The sequence below is a fragment of the Camelus bactrianus genome, chromosome 9 (genome assembly GCF_048773025.1).
Source record: "Camelus bactrianus isolate YW-2024 breed Bactrian camel chromosome 9, ASM4877302v1, whole genome shotgun sequence".
In the NCBI taxonomy this organism is placed as follows: Eukaryota; Metazoa; Chordata; class Mammalia; order Artiodactyla; family Camelidae; genus Camelus; species Camelus bactrianus.
Genome location: NC_133547.1, coordinates 35,716,531 through 35,742,274, shown reverse-complemented (window position 1 = coordinate 35,742,274; position 25,744 = coordinate 35,716,531). Strand labels below are relative to the sequence as shown.

Here is a 25,744-nt window from a genome sequence, read left to right as displayed (position 1 = left end):
TCAAGAAGACCTAAGTGACTCTAAAGTAAAACTGTTATTATATACCCACAGTAGAATGTCGATCAGAACAAATTAAATAAAACATATCAAAGTTTTCCTACTTACATATACCTGAAATTAATTTCACCAAGGAAGCAGAATAATTTCATGTGGGAAACATACCACTGAATGACATTCTGACAGACTGGCAGGCACAAATATTGAAGACTGAGTTAGGGCAAGGATACAAATTTCCTAACCTGCGAAAAATTCCCCACTACTAAAAAAACCAAATTTATCAACAGCAACAAAACAATCATCAAAATTCATAGCCAAACAAAGTCACTCCTAAAATAATTAGAAGAAATAAGATTACTATTAAAAAAAGAAAAGTATGTTAAATAAGTGACCACATCAGTAGTATCCATGTAAGAATGAAAAAAGCAGTATTTGTAATCATAAAAGAAAATTTATATTTAGTGTTATAAAATTACCTTTATAAGAAATTTTATGTAATTATCAAATTATACTTTCCTTGATTTATGAAACATAAAGAAAAATTAAGAACATATTTTTATTGGAAAGAAAATAATTTATTATATATGAGGAAGATGATTAAAATACTTGTGATATGTCTCTAATAAACTGATTTAAATGCATATAGATTTAATTTTTAAATACACTTTAAAAGCTGTTACGCACAGTTCCATAGTCCAGGTAGTCAATTTCGTCTCCTCAAAGTTGGAAAGCACTTGAAAAATATGGAATTCAAAAGGAACCTAAAACACCATAAAAATTCATTAAAAATAATGAATATATAAAACTACATTAATTTTAAAATAACTAAAAGTTAGAACATTTATATTCAGAAAATTAGTGAATCATGTCAGTACAACAAAATTTTAATTGTCTAAATAAACAGCTTATACAGAAACTGGTAACATTAAAAAAAAAAAAAACACTTTGTGCCTGAAGAAAAAAGCAACAACAATTTCAGTATCTATAACTTTTGGTACTCTTAAAGTGACAATAATTATTAATAGAATTCTGCATTGTTTCATAGTATTAATAGCAGGATTTAAAAGAAAGACACATAGAGGCTCCAATGCTTTCCCTATTTATTTTCCTACTTATAAAAGTTGAGACAGTTAGATTGGTATTTTTGGGTTCACCTTACCATTTTAATCTAACAAAGTAACATCCAAACTGATCAGTCCTTATCATCACTATGGGATCTTTTCAAATTAAATTCTTGATACTGATCCCACAGATTCTGATTTATCAGTTCTAGGATGAGAGTCTAAGGAATGTGTAAAAATCCTCCCTCAGTGGTTCTCAACCTGGTTGCAAAACTTTGGGAACCAAAACTTTGGGAGGTTTGAAATACCTAATATCTATATTGAAATCCAGACCAATTAAATCAAGCTCTGGGGGAGAAATCTAGACATCAGAATATTTTTTAGTTTATTATTATTACAATTATTTTTAATCAGTATTTATTTTTTTAAAGTTCCACAGGTCATTCCATTATGCAGCCAAGATTGAGAACCACTGTTCTGGGTGGTTCTAGTTATCAACTAGTCTGGAAACCACTGCTCTTACATACCTACCAGAATTATTTCTTTCCACTTAATGTGCTACCCTGAGTCAACATTATGTCTTCTCCTCTCTGTTACCCTTTTCTTACTCCTTTTGTTTAGAAAAAGAGAGAGGAAAAAATATTTCTACTTACTATCTCAAAAGACATTTCAATAATAAAATCTCAGATGTAAAGTCTGCCATTCTTATTTGGAATTTACATTTAAATCCAGTTATTTAAACTTTCAACATATGTACTTAAAAAAAAAAAAAAAGCCCTTTCCCCAATCAAATTTTACAACACGTTATATAGAACACCTAAACCACATACATCATGAAACAAAGCAAATATGTCACTGAATTAGATTTAGAAAACACATAAATAGAACAAACAAGACTAAAATATGTGTTAAAGCACATGTATACATTCTCCAAGTAAATAAGTTGACTTGATTCACTAACTTTCCCTGGAAAAATTACATAACCTAAAGGACAGCATAGAAAATTCAGCAGCAAATCTAAAAATCACATAAAAATTTGTTTAATCGATGCAGATAATTTTAGAAATATTTTATTTCAATACATTGTAAAAAAGTATTGCTTAAGCTGGATCCATGGGTAGGGGAGAGACAAAACATTTCTAGGAAAATCAAAAAAACACTGCCCCAAAAAAGGATACAACAAGAAAGGATACACTTTGTATGACAGTGTTACAGCAGTATTTACGCAGGAATGCTTCTAAAGAAGAACAGCAGAATGCAGTTTAATTGTTTTTTCCTCACTTTTCAACTTAAATTTACAAATAAATGACTTTTTAAAACACACACTGAAAATTGTTTATTTTCATCTGTTCTTCTAAGGTATTTGTAAGACTTCTGACTACAGCAGTATGATACTGTACAACAAATACACTCAAATATTCAAGGTGCCTCCCAAAAGAAATAAACACTAAGCAAAATTTTCATATAATTTTTTCAGCTTAACCATCAGTAATTTTGGCCCATTTACTTCATGTTCTTTCAGCATACTAGGGCAGAGAGATTAAGAAAAAAATTTAAAAAGGAATATATATACACTCATCTTTCTTAAATCAAACAATGGGACATAAGCTTTTAAGTTTAAAATGCTTAATTCTACCATTTTAATCACTAAATTACTTAAGTATGAATTAAAATTACTTATTTGAAAAACAAAAGACTTTGCTCCTCAAAAAAAGTATGTATTTGTTAAGTGTGTAATTAGTCATTAGCAAGACAAATTCTCAGGTCCCACCAAGGTTAACCAACTTCTCTTGGCTCAGCAGATACTTTCTCAGTGTTAGTATTAAAAAGTCCAGTGTCTTAGAAAGCCTCTAATCACAGGAAAACTGGGATGATTGGTTACCAAGGCCCTACCCAACACAGACGTACTGAAATCAGAAACTCTGGATGGAGGTTGAGAGGAAACTCAGTAATCTGTTTTAGCAAGCCCTCTAAGTGATTATAATACACATTAAAATTTAAGAACTACTCCTTTACTCTAGGAAGAAAACGTAAATAAAGACTAATAAAGACACTTTGCCCTTAAAAAATTCATTCTACAAACTTAACTTTGACATACAAATGGGCTTTGTTCTGTGGTTATAATTGTGAGGTTTAATGGGCATTAACTGCATAGTTATACATACAAAGACAGAGACACAGGGATGGATCCTTTAAAAACGTTGGGAAATATATGAATTACTATTCTATCAGGCTTTTATCCTTCCTTAATTTTATTCCAAGAAAGTTCTGTCCTTTTTTTATTCTATCTCCACACTTACCTTACTAATTTTTAACATTTTCTTTTTCCATCTTTAGAATCTTGTTTTGGTCGAGCAGATCGAGCAAACTGCTAGTATTTAAAAATTAAGGTTTCCTTCACAAACATGAAAGTAATCTTTCCTATATAATTATCAAGAACATCCTAATTCAGGGTAGGAGGACAGTTTTTAATTTAACTTTATATTTGTCTTCCTACTCTTAGTCATTTGTCGAGTATTTGTTGACTGTCTTCTAGCTGTCCATGATCTGGGAAGAAGTAAAAAAATTTATCTTTTCTTTCATAGTCATTTTTTACACCTGGGCCTTTACTCCTTCATTTACAACAAGATTTATAGTTTGATTCTGCATTAACTGCTGAAAGTAGGATGGTTAAATTGCTGCTGGAAGTAGGATCATTAATTAATGATATATTTTGGTAATTAAAGTCTTCAAACACAAATATGAATTATAATATAATAAAATATAAAATAGTAAAACTACAGCAAGTCCTCTCTTTAATGACACCAAATGTACTTCTGGATACTGTAGTATGCCTAGCATGAGTATGCATATACTTTTAAGCTGTATTAAGTAAAATGTTTAGACTTAGCTGAATTTCAATAACCTCATATTTATTTTCCAATAAAAATCTAAATAACGTCATCTGGCTCAACTAAATATATTTATAACTGAGTATTCTCAAGCTAGAATGCCAGTGGTTGAGATTTCTAAAGGATAATATAAAAATTGGTTTCAATTTTACCCTTACTCCTAAAAACTACAGTTTTGGAACACATTAATTTGAAGGATACAACCACCATAGGTTTTCCAAAAAGAACATATCCATTAGCTTCCTTTAATGCTTTTGCTGCTGCTTTTTCATTTGGAAGTCCAATGAAAGCTTGTCCTTTCATGCGACCTTCTTTCATCAAGCGTATATCAAACCTAGAAAGAGGACAAGAAAGAAAAGAATGGTTTTGACTCAAAGAATGTCAAAGAACTTTGATGAAGTGAATGGGAATGTTGAACAATTTAAAATTTTGCTCTTTCAGAATAAAAATGACTTTACTGTCTGATTAGCACATTAATTACTCAGTCTTTCTAAAATTTTATTTTATATTCTGTTCTAAAATTAAGCAGGCAATGTAAGTGTGATGATGACTATAGAGACTAAGCGACTTCAAGGTCACACAGGTCATAGCTGAAGTTAAAGACAAAAACACAAACCAGATTTCTGTATTCCAAGTGTAGTCCTCTATTATTTCCCAGTGTACTCATTTTTGAACATTTCGGGGGAAAAAACTATACTCAAAACTACTTTAAAAAAGACTGTAATTTACAATTAAAGTATTGCCTACCATTTAGACAGTCTATGAAACTAGCAAAAGCATATAAACTTTAAAAGTATGGAAAAATGCAGTAAAATTTTTTTTCCTAAAAACTTCATATGACTATCCCACAGGAAATAATTACTAATCTATCACTCTGATGTGCACAGCTTTCTTAATATAGAATTATTTTTCTTCTCTAATTCTAGTGGCAGGCAATATTAGAAATAGAATGTATGTAATACATATATGTATGTATCTGTACACATGATATATATACATATACACACACGATACTTATATTTACATATCTATGTGATATACATATAAATTTCATATATTTTTAAAATTTTTACTGTTTTCATTATAATCATGATTCAAAGGCAGCAAGAAGAAAAAGGGCCAGTACTTTGCACGGCCAGCAAAAGAAACTTTTGGTATCCTGTTAAGAGATATCTGTTACTAATGAATAAAAAAAGGACAATTATAAGAGATGATGCTCCTTGTGCACGCCTATCTAAAAGGTACATAGTTCAGGTAAGATTTTAAAAATATTAGTTTTACATGAAGATCCAAGCACAATTAACTAGTTAAGAGTCATTTCTGCTTTACCTTCATTCAAAAGTCTCTCTCTGTATCTTTTCTAATTTTCTTTACTTCTAATTTATATGGCCATGATCATACATACTTTGGAGTTAACTAATTAAAAAATTTTAAAGCACGAAATTCTACCTCCAAACATTAGTTTTATAAATCATTTATGAATCATAAACATAACATAATTTGCAAATATAAATGCTACTCACATTATCCGTTGTGTTTCTGATGAAAAGTCAACATATCTTCCAAAAATAAATTTAAGGTCCTAGAATTTCAACAAGGAACAGATTTATAAGGACATTCAGAAAAAAATATGTAAAATAATAAAACCAATTTATAAATTTCAACTTACCTTTTCTTGAACATGTCTAGCTAAATTCTTTACATAAATTCTACAGTTTGGTTCACCAGGTTCATAACTTCTAAAAACCGAAAGTGTTTCCATTTCTTATATAAAAACAAAACAGAACAGGGATTTAAAATTGACAGCTTCAAATTTTTCAAAGAAAAACTATGACATTCAAATATAATTGTTAAATAGACAAAATAAGAATTATGAAAATAATAAAACCATAAAAATTAATGGCAATGTTACTAACAGGATAAAAATAACCATTAAAAATCTAAATGATAATATGAAAGTAAATTTAAAAATTTCAAGCATCTAGAGTAACTAAAATTTATCTAGTAAAATATTTAGAATTAAAACTCTTTAAAGCTTAACTTTAAGATGAGTTAGTTACTTTATAAAAAAGATTGAAGCAAATTAAGATGTTATCAATTATTTGTGTAATTGTTTTACTTAAAGTCAATCTCCCAAACTACCATGCACCAATATATTCAAATGTAAGATGAAGTACTCAAATGTAATAATCAAGTATTTCAGACAAACTGGGCTTCTGAATCTCTATACAGCTACTCTTATTTAGTGTCAATAGTCTGTTCATTACAACTAGGTATTTTAAGCAAAAATGCTAGTTGCAAGTCTATTTCTCATTATTACAGGAAAAATTACATGTTACGTGTCAATCTAAAACCCCTAAATATTTTCCTAAAATATACTAAAACAGGAAAAATCCATGTTTAGAGATGAAATTCATAAACACAGGCTTTTAATCATCAATAATTAGAACTGTTTTTTTAGACAAACAACTGCTTTGCATACATCTCAGACATGGTATTGTGATGGTTGATCAACTATATCCAGAATAAAGAACTCCAGACTGTGGGTCACACTGAGTTAAGATGTCATATAAAAGTTTCAAGAATGAAAACAAAACATCTTTCTAAGCAAATATAGACTGGAAATATCGTAATGAGAGACACTTTCCTCCCTATAAAGAAGTACATCACCAAAAGCAGTTATTAAAAACATTAACTGAAGACATGTTTTGAAGTATGTGCTTTAATTAAAGTAAACAAAAGGAAAGATTTATTTTGCTTCTGAAGGGCCAAAGGCAGAATTCATGAACTTACCTTCTCTAGAAATTCTTCCCTTTTCCAATTCCCTTCTAGAAATACATTCTGATGGCATCTCATCAGAGTCTTCTTTAACCTCCTCTGCAGTGTTCAAATTTGGTTTTGGAAAGATTTTTCCAAATCCTGTACTGGATGCATCAACTTCAGTAGCAGGTACATCTAAGAGTTAATATTGACATGAGCCATTAAAAATTCCTCCCTTCAAAATAGTTTTTGTTTTCTATTTTAAATTTTTAAGGTATCTTTTAGCACTAAAATTCTTTTGGTGTTTTTCTCAATGCTTTGAAACAGAGGTAAGCAAACTTCTATAAAGGTTCAAATAGTATATATTTTAGGCTTTGCCGGCCATATGGTTTCTGTCATGACTATTCAACTCTGCCACTGTAACATGAAGATGAAAAATAGGACATTTCCATTAGGGATACTGAAAAAAAAAAAAAAAGCCATTATACCTCTCCCCACCAAAAAACCTCAGAAAAACAAAAAAAAGCCCCCTCAACCCAAAAATAACTGTGGTCCTGCAAGAAGTAAGGAAAAACAAGTATTTGCACAATGAATTATTCATTCAATTAGGAAAAGTTAAACACATTGTGAATTTTTAATTTTAGATTTAGCAACATAATGGATTTCACTCAGAAAATATGAATTTTAGCTTTAGCAAAAATTAAATTGGCTTGGGGGAGAAGGTTGGGAAGGATGAGATTAAACATTCACTAGAAAAATTCTAGTGTACTACCTGAAAAAAAAAAAAAACAACAACAAAATCCTAAAAAAGCTGTGAAAAATGGTGCAAATAATATGCCACATTTAGGACTGTAAAAGTCTCCTCCTAATGTAAAAAAAAATTGTACAAACAGATCTCTTGTGGCCTAAAGACATCAATAGAAACACTTTTAAAATTGTTTTCACTGTTACTTCAGCATCACTTTACACTGATGCAGAATGGGATGATTGTGCCCCTCTCATAAAGGTCTAATTTCTTGAGTAAATTAAGCTTAAAAAAAGTTTGTGTCAAAGGCTGATTAACCGTAAGAAAAAAAAATACAAAAAGAAAAATATAAAAATTGAAACAAACAAAAAAGGAGCTATCTGAAAGGACAATGCATTCTAACTAACCATCAAAGAGATAGGAATTAAAACCAGTTAGTCACTCAGTATATTTGCAATACTTACTAGAACTCTATCCTATATTCACACAAGTGCTCAAAGATATATGTACAAAAATGTATATTCCAGTATTTTCTGTAATAATAAAAAATGGAAACAACCTCAACTTCTATCAATAGAACATGATTAAATAAAGATTGATATAACTATACTATGGAATATTATGCAGCCATAAAAAGTAACCTATGATATTTAACAAAAAGAAAGGGAAAATAAAATGTTTTTTTGCAAGTATAGAATAAGATCTGGAAGGACTAACTTCATACCAAATTATTAACAATGGTTATCTCTAAATAGTGAGGAATGGAACAGTGGGGTTTGAGGTGTTAACTTCTGAAAATTTTCAATGCTCCTGTTTTGATTACATTTTCTATTAAGTATTATTTCTGCAGTTTAAAAATTAAGAACAAACAAATGCTATTATAATACAATATCATATTAATGTTTAAAATGAGCAAATAGAATATCTGTAATTTCAATACATTATCCTTAAACTTAAGAATAGTATCTTGGCAAATAATCTTCTATGTCCTTTAAACAAACAAAAAAAATTACATAGAATCTACCACTCACAAGATTCACACTGCTTGTCTTCCTAACCAATAATACACTTATATTAATAAAACAAGAGAACATCGCATTTAACAAGCTATGAAAAATTATCAATACAAAAAACTCTTTTTAGTGTAAACAGCAGCAAAAATCAGGCTAAATTTCACCCTAAAGTTCATTACTAGCAAAAGGTAACAGTGACAATCTTAACCATTAAGCAACAATTTTAGTTATATAAAAAAGTTTAAAATGGGTAATAAGGGTAGAGAGGGTATAGCTCAAGTGGTAGAGAACATGTTTAGCATGCATGAGGTCCTGGTTTCAATCCTCAGTGCCTCCTCTAAGAACAAACAAACAAATAAACCTAATTACCTCCGCCACCAAAAAATAAATAAATAAATAAACAAACAAATAAATAAATAAAATGGGTAATAGAATTGCATATTTTAAATACAGTTCACAAACACTAGAATACTGAAACACATATGAAATTTAATTCTAATACAAAAACCTGATTGAGAAGAATTTTCACATAGCATATTAAAGAACTAAAATATGCTTACCACAATTTTGTTCTTCACAATTTTGTTCCTTTTCTAAATCTTTCTTAAATGCAGCTGGCATGTCGGTAGATATATGGAATTCAATTTTTTTATTACCTACAGGTTGTGGTTGATCAAAAACATCCGAAGGTAATAGCACTGGATGCAAACTGCTGTTTATATAAACAATCATAGCATTACTTCCTAATTGCAAAGAAAATTCTGAGTAAAACATTATTTTGTATTTATTTTAAATTTAAAAAGCTGACACTAATAAAGCGCTCACACTACATGCAATGAACAAAGTAACTTACATTTAATACTTCAATAAATCCTAACAAATGTTCTCATATGAGTATTATTAAATTCCTAGTTAGGTAAGAGGTTAACGGATGTTAAGAAACTGCATAAAATCATTCAGTAAATGACAGAGACAGGACTTTAGGACTACTGACTCTAAACTTCAGGATATTGACCAACATGCAAAAAAGTTAATTCTATGTTTAATATAAGCATTTTCTGCACTGTATTCCATATACTATATATTAAAAAGCTATGCTATCCAATGGAGTAGCCACATGTGACTAATAAGCACTTGAAATGTTGCTGTACTTATGCTCTAAGTACAAAATATACACCAGAGTTTAAGAACTTTGTGTGAAAAAAAGAAATGTAAAACATCTCTGCTTTTTATGTTAATTATATGCTGAAATAATACTTTAGATATAATCAATTAAATAAAATATATTATTAAAATTAATTTCATCTTTTAATATGGCTATTGGAAAATTTAGTTCAGTTTCCATTACAGCTGACTCTTGAAATACTCAAGGACTAGGGCCCCCAACCCTGCAGCAGTCAAAATCCCATATGTAACTTTATAGATGACCCTCCACATCCATGGTTCCTCTATATCCAGTTTCATATCCAGGGATTCAACCAACCTCAGATCATGCAGTACTGCAGTATTCACAGAAAAAAATCTGTTTATAAGTGGACTCACACAGTTCAAACCTATGTTGTTCAAGGGTCAACTGCATTAATTTTTAATTGTTCAGTGCTGCTATAGACATTAAAAGCATGGGACTGTGGTGTCAAGACATATATAGGTGGTTAATATGCACATTATTTTAACATGAAATAATAATTTTAAAAACCCAAAATTTAAAGACCTTTCCTTTAAAAATGTAAAAGATTATTTTAACAAACTTCTTTCTTCATTTATGAAGTTACTTACAAACTCAAGGAAAATTTACCTTATAGAAAAGCTGAATGAATTTTAAATTCCAAGTAATGGCAATTTTCACCTGAGTAAGATATTAAAATACACAGAATTCCATGGCAAATAGGCAAGTGCAATTTCTGTCATAATTTCAAGCATCATGTTAATGCAAAATGTCAGATAATCAGTCAAAAACGGGAAAAAAGGACAATATATTTCAAACAAAATGCCCAACAATGAATACTATTTCTTTGGCAATTTCTCTACTATAACACAAAGTTTAAGACAGTTAATTTATATCTAATAAAATTCTTTCATACCCATAGCCCTGACCGTTACCCCAAATCTGCATATTTCCTGGAAAGTATATCATAATATAACACAGTCTGAAAGAAATTCTTAATTTTCAAAAAATGTCACTGGCATTACAATGGTTCCCTCAACACATTCACACATCATAACCTAGTATTTAAAGGCAGATATCCCCACATTCTTCTAGCTTTTCCTTTCATCATTTCTATTCCTATGCAACAGATTTTCTTACCTCTGGAAACTTTCACATTTTTATTCATGCTGGCTATCCCTTCCCTGCCTAATTTTTGCCTCTTATCCTTCAAGCCCAGTTTAAATGTCTCCTCCCACTTAAAGTCTTTCCAGATTTCTTAATTGGCTGTGACCTTTCTTTTTTTACAACCTTTCATTCTTAGCTGTATCTTTTTCTTACGTCATTTTATTATAAATGCTAATGCAACAGAAATCTGTGCATATGGCTTACTTGCCCCTAAGACTATTAACTCACTATTTGAAAAGATGGCATTAAGCTTTGGAAGTATGCTCCAAATCACAGAATATTTAGCAGAGAACTTATCACACATTCAATAAATATCTAAAAGGGGGCTTCTGTGTGCAAGTCATGTGAACTTTTACCTAGTAGGGTACTTTGAAGTAAAAAAATGTTTGATATTAGGTAATGGAGTTAAGAGAAGCTAACAATTTCATATAAACAAATTGGTGATGTCATTATCAAAACTGTAAATGCAGTATAAGAAAGGAATAATGAAAAGAAAGTAAATGAATTTTGTTTTGGATAATATCTTAAATGCCTATAAGATGCTCTTGAGTATGCAAATAGGAAGCTGGAAATGAAGTCTTTAGATCTCAGGAGGTGAAATCTAGAGATGAAGATTTGGAATCCATTAGCTGCAACAGGTGAAACTATAAAAAATCAATGAGATTAACATAGAATTTAAATATAAGAACAGAAGATGACCATAGACAGGAATACATGAAACACAGTATTTGAAAGAAAAAGAAGCAAGTGATAGAGTGAGTAAAGGCACGAAATAAAGAAAATAGGAAGGAAAAGAGGAAGAAAGGCAGTAAGATGAGAAACAAAAAAGAATGATAATTTAAAATTAATCGTGGACAATTTCAAAACCTGTAGTTGTCAACAGTATCAAGTGCTGATCAACTTTGACAGAATTTTGAATACTGTGAATATGGCAAATAAGAAGTCACTGATAAACCAAGTGGACTGATGACATAAAAGCCAGCCTGAAGAATGATGTGAGTTAAGCAGGTAGACAAAATACATACGGAATCCTTATTTTATAATCCAAAATTACCTGTGTGAAGCAGATGATGGTGTATTCAACATATCCTTTATTTTTCTCTTTTTTCTCACATGGCGCTGCTTTATTGTTTTTGGTCTTTTGGGCTGAAGATTTGCTAGTTCCATTAGTTTGGTCATCCTACATTGGAGGAAGAGAAAGTGAAAAAGATTTCTTTACGTAGAAGCATAGCTATTTACCACTGTTTGTATTAAGCTTAAATTTGAATTTAGGCTTATAAATTATAAAATGATTTGTATGGCATAAGTATAATTTCTAAGCCATCAATTAAGATATAATCAATTTGACAAAAGTTTAAGTTATAGATCTCCTTTCTCAACTTTCACCTTAGTTTGAAGGGATTGGGAATTTACTTAATGGCATTTAGTCAATTTTTAAAGACATGTTTTATTATAAAAATTGTTAATTGCCCAAATGACTGAACTTTGATGCCAAAAGTTCACCATTTATACACTAAATATAATTTATGTAACTTTATTGGCCTTTCCTTGACTGATACCCAACAAACATTATAAACATAGTAAAGTTATTTCAATTCATATTCTAATTATTAAAGAAAGCCTGGACTTAAGTACTTTAATTTAAAAACATTTTGTGCATAATTGTTGAAGAGTACCATTATATAAACAAGATAACTTACTTGAGAAATTTTCAAATACTACACTGAAGTAGCTTATTTTCAAATACTACACTGAAGTAGCTTAATCAGTCAAGGTGTGACAATTAATACCTTGTAAACAACTTATCTCCATTATGAATATGAATAATATTTAAAATAGATCTTGTCTAGGCTTTCTGGTATCTTCCACAGGATCAGATACAGTGCTTCCACAGAGCAGAAGTTCAAAAACTCTCTCCAGAGTTATATTTGTGAAATTTGAAAGCAAAACAAACACAGTAAAATGCAGTGAAAAAGGAGAACGTGGTTAAAATAAGTTTCAAACCTTTTTCCTTAAGCAAGGAAAAATGAAAACATATGCTATAAATTTATAGTCTCTTAACAACCGTGGTTAACCACAAATTTCATGAATAAATCGTTATATGAAACATAGGTTTATATTCATAAACAGCTCACCCAAAATATACTAAGCCTCTATAACAGTACAAGGTATATATTAGGTAAGTAATCAATAAACATTTGCCATATAAGTAAGTAGTAGCATGTTTTATACTATTTCCAGAAGATAATAGAGAGGCATGAAACCAGAGATTTGTTCATGCAAAGGCTTTGTTCTGATGACTCAAGATAAATTAACTGAATAATTCCTCACTACACCCCTAAATGGAAACCTAAATAAGCAAAACAAAAGCAAAAAAAAATGTTTTGGATAATCTACAGAAAGTATTTCTTATTACTATCATTATTCTTATAAAGAAAATACAGAAATTAAGTAATTAACTCATTGCAATACTCTACCTTGTTCTTTATTTAGCAACAAGTTACAAAGTTAGTCTATCAAGAACTGCCAGCCTTCCTAAATGTCTCTATTCAAGACAGATGTTCTATTTGCTCCCATTTTTGTAGCTTCAGTCCCACCTATACTTTTATTTTAACTTTCTGCAGAAGGATAACATATATGGAGCCACTACTTGTGGATATTGACTCAGTAAGAGTCAAATTGCTGTCAATTACTTGCATAAATTGCCCAGGTTCTCTGCTTGGGTTTTGACTCATATTGACCACTCCTTCTGAATCTGGCTGTTTGTGTGCATACATGCCTAAGATTTCCATCATTTGCCTATCCAGGTCTTTTAGGCTAGGGGTTGAAAAATTATAGCCAAAGGACCAAATCTAGCCAGCTGCCTGTTGTTTTTTTTTTTTTTTTCCAAGAGCAAGTTTTGTTGGAAACAGCAACACTCATTCATTTAGGTATCATCTATGGCTGCTGTCCCACTACAACAGAACTCTTTGGCCCTATACAGAAAATGTGTAACAATTCCTGTTCTAGGCTATGCTGTGGATTATATACCTGAACATTGTAAGTCTATTGTTCTTTGTGAAAAACATGGTACTAAGTGGACCCTGAAAAAAAGCTGAAACCAGAAGGCAAAATGTCACCTTGTTCTATCTCATCTAGGAATGTGCAAGTCAAGCGACTCAAATTTTTCATCATTTGGCACATGCCCATGTCTGCAGAAGACCATAAAAGCACTGCAATGATTGATTTTGAGGTTACAAATAAATTGTAAGAAGTAGGCAAATCTGCAAATACAAAATCAACAAATACTGAGGATCAACTGTACACTATAATCGTCAATCCAAAAAAGTACTCATAATACAAAAATTTTCCCTTAGGTCTTGATATCTAGTCTCAGGCCTCTATAGCTATTATGTACGCCTTGAGGGGTTGGGGTGCCAGGGAATGGACAAATTCTAAGGACCCAAATTATGAAAAACTATAAGAAAAATTAAGACAAGCAAGAGAATCTCTTTCCTCTATTCTATGTTTCTTAGAATCTAAGCAAATATTATTTGACATTACAAACCTCTGACGGTCTTCATCATCACTGCTTTCATATTCGGATTCTTTACTAGATAATTCCTCATCTTCATCTGGCAAAGGAGGTTCCTCTGGTGGCTGAGGAGATGCAGGTGGAAGAGGTGCATGTAATGGCATATAATCTTCATACTAATTGAAAAAAAACAAAACAAAAATACTTTGGCAATCTACGATGTTTATAGACTAGAAAACCATTTTCATTCAGATACATGATTCTCAAATATCTCTACCTCACGATCTTCTTTTACACATTCAACACAACTTGAATGAACACCTGACTTGGCAGACTGATCACAGTGATCACAAATCTGTTTCTTCTTCCTTGGCACCTAGCTGGACTAAATTTCCACACCTCCCTTGCAGTTAGATTTCAATTAGGTTTTAGCCAATGGAATGTTAGCATAAAAAACTCCCACTCATATAATCCTCTCTTTCTTCTTGATTTGCAAGCTGCATGGTAATGTCCTCACCAACCTGGGAATGCACAAAGTAAAGATAACTTTGGTCTTCTGAATGACCCAGTAGAGGAGAAAATCATTCCGCCCTGCTTTTGGAATGGAACTGGCACGAGCAAGAAATAACTCATATTGTGTTAAGTGACTAAGATTTGAGTTTTGTTAGTAATAGCTAGCATAATCTTAACTAATATCCCTGCAATGTGCCAGGCAATGAGGTGCTGATGTTACAAAAAAAAATTATGAAGCTAATAGTGTACACATTAGAAAAGCGCCAATACACAATATAAAAGCATTTTTTCTATTTAAATGTTAGCCCTCAAAATAATTTCTCATTGCTGTTATCTAAAAAAGTACTAAGAGTACTACAGCAAAACAATAATTAAAATTATTCAAGAGTAGACATAGCCTATGATCTAAATTATTGATAGATTTGCATAGTACATTCTAATTTAAAAAATCAACCTTTCTTGTCTTCTGCAAATGCAGTATTTTAGCAATAAAATCAGAACAATGAAAATTTTAGACAATTCAGTTGTTAAATGTAACTATCTTACAGGATGGCACAATGTTCGTCAAAGGACCAAACAATAACACTAGCAGAAATGATGGCCTCTATTACCAAAAGCATCTCTTTATTGTTCTGGCTTTCCCCACTTTCAGTTCCCCATTTGACTATTATGTTAACTTTACATTTTTTCTTTATTTTCAATACACATTAGAGGTCACTAACACAATGTGTAAAAATTTAGCATCAATAGTCTCACTTCAGGAAGACAAATTTTGAATCTTAAAAATTTAAGAGCTTTCTTACCATGGGAGGCCGTGCAGTAATTGGTCCAAAAGGTGTGGGCAAATTCATTTTATTCATAAGATGAAGCACCTTAATGAAAGCAGTAAAACATTTAAAATCAAACAGAAAAATGATTGAACTCAAAGATGAAAACTTTGCAGTAACACTATTGATTAACTGAGTGCAAAGGAAGGCCCACCTCTTGCCTTTATAATCCCAGGACAGGGCTAAACTGGTATATCTCAGAAAATTAGCCCTCCTAAAATGCTTGATAATTCTACAAACACTATTATTCTCATTATTAAAAATGTTATGTTCTTACAATGTAAAAGTCTACTGAAATGTTATTTTTCCCCTTACTGTGAAATTATGAAACAAAGAGAAATATAATAAAGTAAATAAACAACATCTATATTTTGCACTTCAAAGAAGTATCTTTTATTGTCAGTACTCTCAAGCATTTACTAAGGGTCCACTATGTCTTTTTCTTTAAGAAAGGATAAGGTGTATGCTGACGTAACAATTACCAGAAATTGTATTTCCCAAATTAGCTTATGTTTTAGTATTTTAAAACTTAAATATGTTAATTTGTTTATGCTATAGTTCATAAAAGCTTTTACTTTAATGTAGTAATTATTTCATTACCTTTTGCAATGGACTGAGTGTTTGTGTTCCCTTCCAAAATTCGTATGTTGAATCCTAACCCCCAATATGATGGTATTAGAAGGTGAGGCGTTAGGGAAGTAATAAAGTCACGATGGTAGAACCCCCATGGATGGGATCAGTGTCCCTTATAAAAAGCACAACAGAAAGCTTTCTGACCCGTTTTCAGCTATGGGAGGATAAAAACAGAAAACGGCCATCTACAACCCAGGAGAGGGCCATCACCAGAGCCTAATCATGCTGGCACACCGATCTTCAACTTCCAGTCTCCATACTGTGAGAAATAATTTTCTATTATTTAAAGTCACCCAGTCTATGGCACTTAGTTACAGCAGCCTGAACTAAGACACCTTTAAAATACTGAAATATCATTGTCTGCAACAATTAGTCTGATTAATACTATCATTTTTTAAAGTATGCAAATTAGTATGAAAAACAACATGTCAAGTTATACCAGTATTTACTTTGAGGAACATTTACTTTGATTCTACTTACCTGTACATAGAACTTAGGCACACTTGCCAAAGCATTTACTATGTTTGCTAGGATTGTGCTTGAAGGTGGTGGGTACATATACTTGAGGCATGAATTTAGAGGAAAAGTCAGCCTAAAAAATATTTTAAATGTTTATTATATTTTAATACATTTCATATCAATAACTCATCTTAGGTAATCTAGAAACATACAAATTGCTCAAATGATTCAATAAATCTAAGAGTACTTTGTTCTTAACAGATCCAAATGAGTACATTTAAAAAGAAACTTGCCTTCTGATTACATTATAGAAAAATATGGCATTTCTTATCAGAGCTTATAACTGAACATTTTAAGGAATCAAATTCAGTGACAAACTCTTAAAGCTCAAAATGTTTAATAAATACATTAAAATATTCATCATGCATAATAAAATATCCTTTGAAAATTATCTTATTTGCATAACCTCCCCTGCCACCCTTTACCCAGTACAAAACCAAAAGAACAGTGAAATACAAACAAAAAATGCTCACCCATGGTTGGGTGCAATTCCATTTTCTACAGTTAAACAACCAAGTTCTTTCTTTTCTTTATCATCTTCCACAGGATCATCAGATCTAAGAGATACAGAATCAAAGTTGATTTTATCTTAAGAAACAAAATTATAAATTGCATACAAAATGGACATACTATCTTTTCAAACATGGCATTATGAAAACAGTTCCACAATAAGTAAAACTTTGAATTATTTCTTAAGCAAATGGAAAAAAATATCTATTCCAGATATATATAAGGCATGGCACATTTTCATTTACTCTTCACATCAACCCTACGAAGATGGTATGATAAATCTCACTGAACAAAAAAAAAAAATTGAAGTTCACATGGTATAAAATAGTGGCACACAAATTTCTTTAATGAACATCAATGAGGGCTCGTTAAAAGTCAGGTTGCTGGGGCCTTGCCCTCCTCCCCACTCTCAACTCTAAATCTCTGATGCATACAAGGACTTTGTATTAGTTACCTTCCCTCCACTTAAAGTTGAATGCTTTTCATTCTACTCTCTTACCACTATACATTGATTAATTCTTAATATTAAATCAACAGTTAGGTTCCTAACACATAATTAGGAACAAATAAATATATTGCTTTTATGTACCAGATTCAGCAGAGATGTAATCATTTACTGTTCCAATTATTTACTTGCTAGTCTGAAAACAATCCAAGAGCAATACAACTAACAATTCAAAACAAACAAACAAACAAAAAACACTCTACAATGTCAGGAAAACCTAACTATCTACATACCTTTTCTTTTTTTCAGTGCCTGAAGAGGGACACGGTGAATGAACTCGATCTTGCTCTTTTGCAAATTCAACAACTAAAGTATGACCTAAAAGTTTCAGCTGATGCAGTCTTGTCAATGCCTTCAGCGGGAAGAGCAAGAGTAAAAAGTTTGATAACTGTGCCAAAAATTATTTGCTAGAGACCATATACAAAAAAATTTATACATGTTTTTCGTTGATGCTGTTAACACTCCCTTGGCTATTTCTTACCCAATTCTAATCTCAGGCTTCCAAAGCCTTTATTACTTATTAAGGGATTGCCTTCTATCACTTAGCAAAAATAAGATCTAGTTAAATCCAACTCTGCTTATACCCAGGTAGCTAAAAATGGTCAGAAAAACAAAAATAATGAATTGAACTGGTCTCACTTCAAATTCACGACCACAACCATCAATCTGAGGGTGAAGCCATGGAGTTATATATTACATTCTTAGTTTATATTTTTCTACCAATCTCTAAGACAATATTTTGTACTTTCTCCTCCTTCCTAACATCACAATAGTCCTATACCATTTTTTTAGCCTAGGACATTACTTTCTACTCTGAGAAAACTACAGCAACTAGTAGAAAACTTCGTATTTCCCACTGTAACTCCCCATCTACCAGCATCTGCATCCACATATTCTACCTTCCATCTATTATCACATACTAACTATCCATGTTTTTATTTAAATCTAGTTGTTTAACTTGTATACTAAATCCCAGCCTCTCTTCTATCACCCTCTGGAATTATACAGGGGGTGTTCTTACCTACATTGCTAATTTTCTGTCCTCTAATAGATCATTCACATCAGTATAAACATACACTCGTTTCTCCCACTCTAAATGTATTTTTTCTTCACCTACTGATCCCACTTACCACTGTCCCCCGACCCTCTTAAAGTACTCTTGCAGTAAAATTCCTCAAGAGTTATCTATATTCTCTCTCTCTTTTTTTTTTTTTATTTTTAAACTTTTTTATTTTGGAATTTTTAAGCACACACAAAGAAGAAAGGAGTATAATGAAACCCCAAGCAGCAGTCATCCAGGTTCAGAAACCATCAACGTGTTGCTGTTTATCTACACCCTCTTCTTCTTTCTCTTGTTCTGCTCACAAAAGCCTGATTTAGGGGAGGGAGTTGGTGCCTCTGAACAAGAAGGATCGATTCCCTTCCTTCAACCCTTGGTAAGGGGGGGGGGGGGGAGGCTGTTGCTTTGGCCCTCCTGAGTCTCAAGGAAAAAGGGGAAAAGCTGGTGTTTCGATGTCGTGAATTATGGGAAAGGGGGGAGGGAGGTGCTGGGTAAGATACAGGTCTAGATACAGGTCTAAAATTCCTCTCTTTCCATTCAATCTCAACCTCACTCGAACCAGGCTTATGCTTCAATCAGTCCACTGATACGGCTTGTCATAAACAATTCTGCACTGCCACAGGAATGGTCAACGCTCAGGCTTCATTTTACTGCATTTAACACAACCACTTCCTCCTTGATAGATGTTCTTTATTTGATGTTTAGACACTATAGTTTTCTGCAGTTTTTTTCCTAGCTCATTGATTTCTGCTCTTCAATCACTTTGCTTACACCATCCCACATTCTTAATGCTGGCATATTCCAGAGGTCTATTAGTGCTCCTCTTTATCTAATCCAGCATCCTAAATTTAAATACCATCTCTGTGCTGATGATTTCCCAATTTATAACTTCAGCCCAAACCTCTGTCCTTAAGTCCAAGGACATATATCCAAACTGCTGGATAGCTCCCCTTAGGTGCCTAACAAATATTTTAAAATCAACACTTCAGAAACTGAATCACTAATCTTCTCTCCCCATCCCCCTTCAAATGTTCTCCATCTGGAGCCTTCCCCATTTCAGTTGATAGTAACTCCCTTCTTTCACTTATTCATGTCAAAAATCTTGGAATCATCCTAACACCTCTTTCCCACATTGCATATCCAAGCCATCACGAAATCCTGTTGGCTTCCACCTTCAAATTATATCCAGACTCTCACTACTTACCATCTCCACTGCTACCACCATGGTCCAAGCAACCATCATCTCTGGACTGAATTACCAGTATAACATTTTAACAAATTTCCCTGTTTCTACGCTTCTCTGCCTTCCGTCTATTTAACACAAAGTGATTCTTCTATATGTTACTGCTTCGCTTACAGTACTCCAGTGGCTTCCAATTTTACTCAAGAGTAAAATCTAGGGCCCTTAAAGATAGACATGATATAGACTCTTACTTCTCTGACCTTGAATGCAATCATCTCCCCTCATGTTTTCTGCTTTAGTCACACTGGCTTCTTTGAACATGACAGGCATGCTCCCAAGAGCCTTTGTTCCAGCTACTCTTACTAAAATGTACTTCCCCCAGATATTCCCTTAGCTAACTTCCTTCAACTCCTTCAAACTGTTGCTCCAACATGACCTTAACTACCTTAACTACGGCTTAACCCTTCCAACCCAGCACTCCTGATCTTACTGCTTTCTTTTTTTCCGTGGCATTTATCATTTTCTAAAATATTATACAATTTACTAAGTTTATTATTTTTGGTCTGTCTCCACTTTTGAGAATGTGAGCTCCAATGAGGGCATAAATTTTTCTTTTATTCACTAATATCCCAAGACCTAAAGCAGCACCTAGCACATAGCAGGCACTTAATATTTTTTGAACAATTGGAATTTAGGCCTTATCTGGAACTACAATTTTATTCTACTATCTTTATGCATCTTTATTTGACTCTATTATACAAAACAAGTTTTTAAAAGTTTCAGTAATTTTCAAGTCCCTAAATCAACTCCAGACCTCTTCACTATCAGTGAACCTTTAAACTGTCTGAAATACAACTGAATTACTTCAACATTCTTCCTCTCAAAATGGATGTCACACACTCTCTTCAAAGTTATGGCTTTTAATTTTTAATGTTAACTAATCTCCCTAGCTCTCTCAGCTACTTAAACATTTCTCTCCTTTTGTTCTAAAAATCTGTCAGTTAAGTACATTCTAGCCTAAAAGCCCTATCACTGCTACTACCTTCTAATTCTTCTCTTCAACACAAACATTTCCCAAAGATAACGACTGGTTCCACGTTCTCTCCTCCAAGTTAACCTTGACTCTAAAACAATGTGGTTTTCATTACCATATTTTAACTATAACTTTTTATGCTAGATTTCAAAGAACCTTTTCTGAAAAAAAGCTTCCTATACTTTAAAAATACTTATAAAATGAATGTCTTCTATAATCCTACCCTCAGAGAAAGACATTTATTACTCAATTTGGTGTATAGCTTTGTCACATTTTATTCTATGCATAAACCAGCATACGTAGTATTAGTTTTCCAAAACTCCAGGGCTGCATTATACATAACGTTTTGTATTTTTATTCATGTACTCTATCTTAGTTACATTCCTTATTAATACATATTCATTTAACATCATTCTCCTACAGCTGTAGTCCAGCTTATGAATATATAATTTAAAGTGTCCCTTCCCCTTATTGAGAATTTGGGTCATTTCTATCATTTAACAATAAAAAGTACTTTACTAACAGACTGTGTTCATTCTTCCTCTTGTGTCATCACAGGATCTTATCTTTTTAAAACTCTCCTCTCTTTGCATTCATTAGAATTTATTTTCTGGTTCTACTTTCTTTTTAACTTCTTCCTCCCAGCCTTCTTTGCTGGCTCGTCTTCCTTTGGGCAACCATATCCATGAAGAAACTCCATTTTAAGCCTTGCCTCAGCTCTAGATCCATATTTTAGTTGTTTTTAAAATATTTCCAAATAGCCCACTGACTCCTCAAAGTTAACAGGTGGCATGTGAATTTATTACCTACCTTTGCAAACATCCTCTGAATCTTGCCCTTCATGTCAGCTAATGTAATAACCCAATAACAAGGCACAAAAATCCTCAAGTATTCCCTCTCTCTGAACCACTACATCTCCAGGGATCCAAAGACCTACAAACACAATCTCTACCAAATGTTTATCTACTTCTTCCTTTGTCTTCTTACTGCTTTATTTCGATCCTTTCTCTTGTCTTGGCCATTATAACATTTCTCTTGTCTTGTTTTTCCATTTGGACTTTCTACCGCTAATCGTTGTCCACATCCAATCTATTTCATGAACTCTACTAGGTATCTTTCACAGATCTATCCATATTATTGGTCAGCTCAAATGTATCAAATGTATCAAACAAAATTCAATCCTTCCCTTCCTCCCCTTCCACTCAAATTTCGACTCAACCTATCTTCCAAGTTCTATTCTATTTCAAATCCTATTTCTATTTCAACCCTTAGTTTTTGCTCCACTTAGAACTTTCCAAGCCCCACAGCTTTATTTTGCATTCTCCAAATCTGGAAGGCCTGTTTTCTTTTGAACTAATCATTAAAGGTCTACCTCAAAAGCTATCTTCTTTGCAAATGATTCCCTAGTGTTTTTTTTTATATATATATATATATATATATGGATTCTCCTTTTAAGACTTAAAACATCATGTCTTGCAACAGTTACAGAGATAGTTATAAATCTCTACATCCTTTAGAATTTGCTTTTAATTACAGATGAGATTACAATCCAATTTTAATTTACATTCTAATTAATCTACTAGTCTTATACCCAAATACCTAAACATTGGGTAAAATCTGCCAACTGACAAACCAAATGTAGCCTATGAGGTTAGGTCTGGAAATACAAACCATTTTCCTTTTAAAAGCTATAGCTTAACATTGTTTCATTTTTGAACTAAGATCAGATAATACAAAATTATAGCAACTTTAAGAGAAAAAAAAAAGTCATACCTTTATAGCTGCTTTTTCATTAGGAAAAGTAGCAAAAGCTGTATGTTTCTGAAAAAGAATTAAGGTACAAATTATTTCAAATATAGTTTCAGTTTCTCATAAGGAAGTCTGATACTATACTAGTTGACAGTGATTTGACACATTAATAAAACACATAAAAGGATGGGAAATCGAGATTATTCAACTGATTACTAATTTCAGTACAATGCTTTTGAATCCGTTTTGGATCAGATTCCTCTGAGATGAAAGGTATGTGGAATTCATATAAAGCTGTGGATATACACACACCATGTTTTACATATATTTTAAAATAGTTCGACACTCCATTAAGTTTAAAAACCCCTACTATACACAGACGATCACCCTTAAATCATCCAAAAAGTAAAAAATATCTTCCATTTATAATACATCTAAAGATCTAAGTTTTCCACTATACAGCCAAATGTAAAGTTTAAGAATGTTCACTCACAGAAAATTACTCCTGAAGTGTACATTCCCTTTGTGCGTTTTCCTTATAATGAAGGTTAAGTGAGAGGAGTCTCTTTTTAAATATAAACTGTTAAAATATTTTTAAACTATCAGAAAAGGAACATAAGTCAAAAGTAATTGAATCATTATGCTAAGAAAGAGTTCTTGTCAATTCTTATTCAAGCATTTACAAGTTGCTTGAGTATACTGCGTAACTAATTTTGTCTAATCTCATCCAAGAGGACATCATTAAGTGTACTCAAACTGAACCACACAGAACATCTGCTGGTATACATGACATTTAGATCAAAACTGGTCTTTCTTCTAACTCAGTAACTCGCAACTCTGGCTGCATATTAGAATCACCTGGGGAGACTTAAACCATTTATGTTTTGCTCCGTCACAGACCATCTTGCAGAAACGTAACATCACCATTACTATTTTAAAGGTGAGAAATCCATATAAAGCATCTTCAAGTATAAAAGAAAATAAATTATGTACATTCCTGTGCTAGAAATTTTAGTAGTCTTAAAATATCGTTCCCTAAAAGATTCCGTCGGGAAATTTTTATAGAACATTTTCATCAAAAATCTAGGAGAAAGCCTGCAACTCGTTTACTCAAGTTACTGACTCCTGTAGTTTCTCCTCTATTTTGATGAATGTCTTAACGCGGGCTTATAAATAAACCAAGATTTTAAAATAGTCCTTTGTTACAAATTTCTGAAAGAACTCAAGTCTAACAGAAATACCTCCAAATTTAGAGGTGTTTTGAGAATCTCAGCATGGGTGGAAAAATGGAATATAACTGAGCTTATTTTCCATCCTTCTGCTTTGCCTTTCTCATTTCCGCTTTTCCGCAGCGCGGCGACGAACCAAGGCTGGAACCAATTAAAGCTCGATTTGGGACGCAAGTTATTTTGATAAGAGGGAAGAGGGGGAAGCCCCCACTACACAAGCGCATTTTCCTCACTCTTTTCCGTCTTCTTCCTTCTGTCAGAACTTCCCCTCCCCGGGTCACCAGCCCAGGGCCTTCCCGGGAGGCTTGGGACCGGCGCGCCCTTACCAGTCGCCCCTTGTCGGACAGGACGCGCACCGACTGTGCCCCGAAGTACTTCAGCAAGTCCTCTTTCTCCTCAGCAGTCAGCTCGGCTGGCAGGTGCCTCACTAAGAGGGTTCGGTCGCCCCGCGGTGGAGAAAGCGAAGCAGAGCTCTGGCATCCTCTGGACATGGGCAGCGGCTGCTCCGGGGCCGCCATTTCCCTCAGAGAACCAGGAAAGCCGTCCTGAAAACTGCGATAATCAACAGAAGCTGAGGTAAATGAGTATTTTTCCACTTCGCGCTAAGGATTCTGGAAAACAAAGAAATAACGCGAGAGATGGTCGCCTTCTCGCGAGACCTGCGCACGGAGGGGTGCTGCCTCTTCGGAAACAAGTTCCTCAGGCCGAATGAAGAGGTTCCACAGAGGTGGGAAAGCACAGTGATTCACATTCCAGGTAGTTGCAGAAAGTGTTAAAACCAAAAATTCCCCTGAGGGAAGCGTGAGGATTTAAAAAGTTGTCAGAGAATGTAAGAGGGATTCCGTCGTGCTTAACGATAGAAGTAACCCAAGGGCAGAAGGAATCACTGCTTCGCATGCGCGAGCGGGAAGCGGGTCTGGGCGTGGCGCCTGGGGGTGTGGAGCTGCGTTCGGCGGGTTCCTCATCCAGGCGGGCAGCGAAAGTGCTCGCGTTGGCTGGCGGGGACTCGGTGCGGGAGTACTGGGTGTGTGCACACAGTCCACATAGCGAAGTCTGGGAGAGCAAGTTCTTCCGCTCAGTAGAGTCCAGGTAGCCAGGCGAACCAGTTTAAAGGAACAACACGTTGAGTTAAAAACGTGTTTTGTTTTCTTGAATCTTCGGACGTTCAGCGGCCTGTTACGTTTTGGCCGTGTTTCGTTTCACAGAATTGACGGCTTCTAGGGAGAGACAGGCTGATATACGTCCCCGCAACAACTCTTAAGGGGTACTTTCTGCTCCCTGTTTTACAGTTGAGTACACTGACGGACGTGTGAGGAAGTTTAAGTCACACAGCTGGTAAATGACAGAGCTGGGATTTGACCCTGCTTATGTGACTGTACACTATTCTGCCCCATTTCTGAGTGGAGTGAGGCAGCCTTATTCCATACAGTGAGGGCCTGAGGAGTCTGGATAGAGGTATTATTTCAGGTACAGCTACTACAGTCTACAGGTTTAAGATGCCTCTTACTGCTCTTTTTATTTACTAAAGATATAGCAGTAAACTATATCAAAACTTTGGCTCCCATGGAAAACTGGTTAGAAATCAGGAGAGGGACAGACATTAATAAAAACTAGGAAAACCACAGGTAATTCCCCCCAGCCCCAAAATGTCATGTATGCATTATCAGATC

The 25,744-nt window shown here is 33.3% G+C and overlaps 3 protein-coding genes across 8 annotated transcripts in view; 1 reads left to right on the top strand and 2 right to left on the bottom strand.

Moving 5' to 3' along the window:
* LOC105065368 (pancreatic alpha-amylase) overlaps nt 1–1,650 on the bottom strand; it is a 37,228-nt gene extending 35,578 nt beyond the window's left edge. The window contains exons 1-2 of the mRNA XM_074370068.1: nt 1,590–1,650; nt 682–758 (exon numbers count right to left, since the gene is read on the bottom strand). The gene's annotated coding sequence lies outside the window, so the exon portion shown is untranslated. The remainder of the gene's footprint in view (nt 1–681; nt 759–1,589) is intronic.
* On the bottom strand, nt 678–24,937 carry RNPC3 (RNA binding region (RNP1, RRM) containing 3). Of its 4 annotated transcripts, none has more exons than XM_010950464.3 (15): nt 24,401–24,936; nt 22,870–22,917; nt 18,054–18,172; nt 17,279–17,362; nt 16,767–16,878; nt 15,630–15,698; nt 14,347–14,489; nt 11,854–11,979; nt 9,028–9,179; nt 6,743–6,904; nt 5,619–5,713; nt 5,473–5,531; nt 4,151–4,283; nt 3,359–3,429; nt 678–758 (listed from the first exon to the last, which is right to left on the bottom strand). In XM_010950464.3, the coding sequence occupies exons 1-14, from the start codon at nt 24,590–24,592 to the stop codon at nt 3,370–3,372; spliced, it is 1,554 nt and encodes a 517-aa protein (XP_010948766.2). In that variant the 5' UTR covers nt 24,593–24,936; the 3' UTR covers nt 678–758; nt 3,359–3,369. The 4 variants fall into 4 exon arrangements, with proteins under 4 accessions (XP_010948766.2, XP_074226166.1, XP_074226165.1 ...); XM_074370065.1 differs by lacking the exon at nt 678–758 and adding an exon at nt 2,113–2,295 and having other exon boundaries at nt 3,359–3,426; nt 24,401–24,937; XM_074370064.1 differs by lacking the exon at nt 678–758 and adding an exon at nt 2,113–2,295 and having other exon boundaries at nt 9,028–9,176; nt 24,401–24,937.
* COL11A1 (collagen type XI alpha 1 chain) overlaps nt 24,701–25,744 on the top strand; it is a 491,382-nt gene continuing 490,338 nt past the window's right edge. For 2 of the 3 annotated variants that reach the window (XM_074370058.1, XM_074370057.1), the window contains exon 1: nt 24,716–24,830. The gene's annotated coding sequence lies outside the window, so the exon portion shown is untranslated. Of the gene's footprint in view, nt 24,831–25,744 lie in introns of all 3 variants that reach the window. The other variant, XM_074370060.1, reaches the window with a different exon arrangement.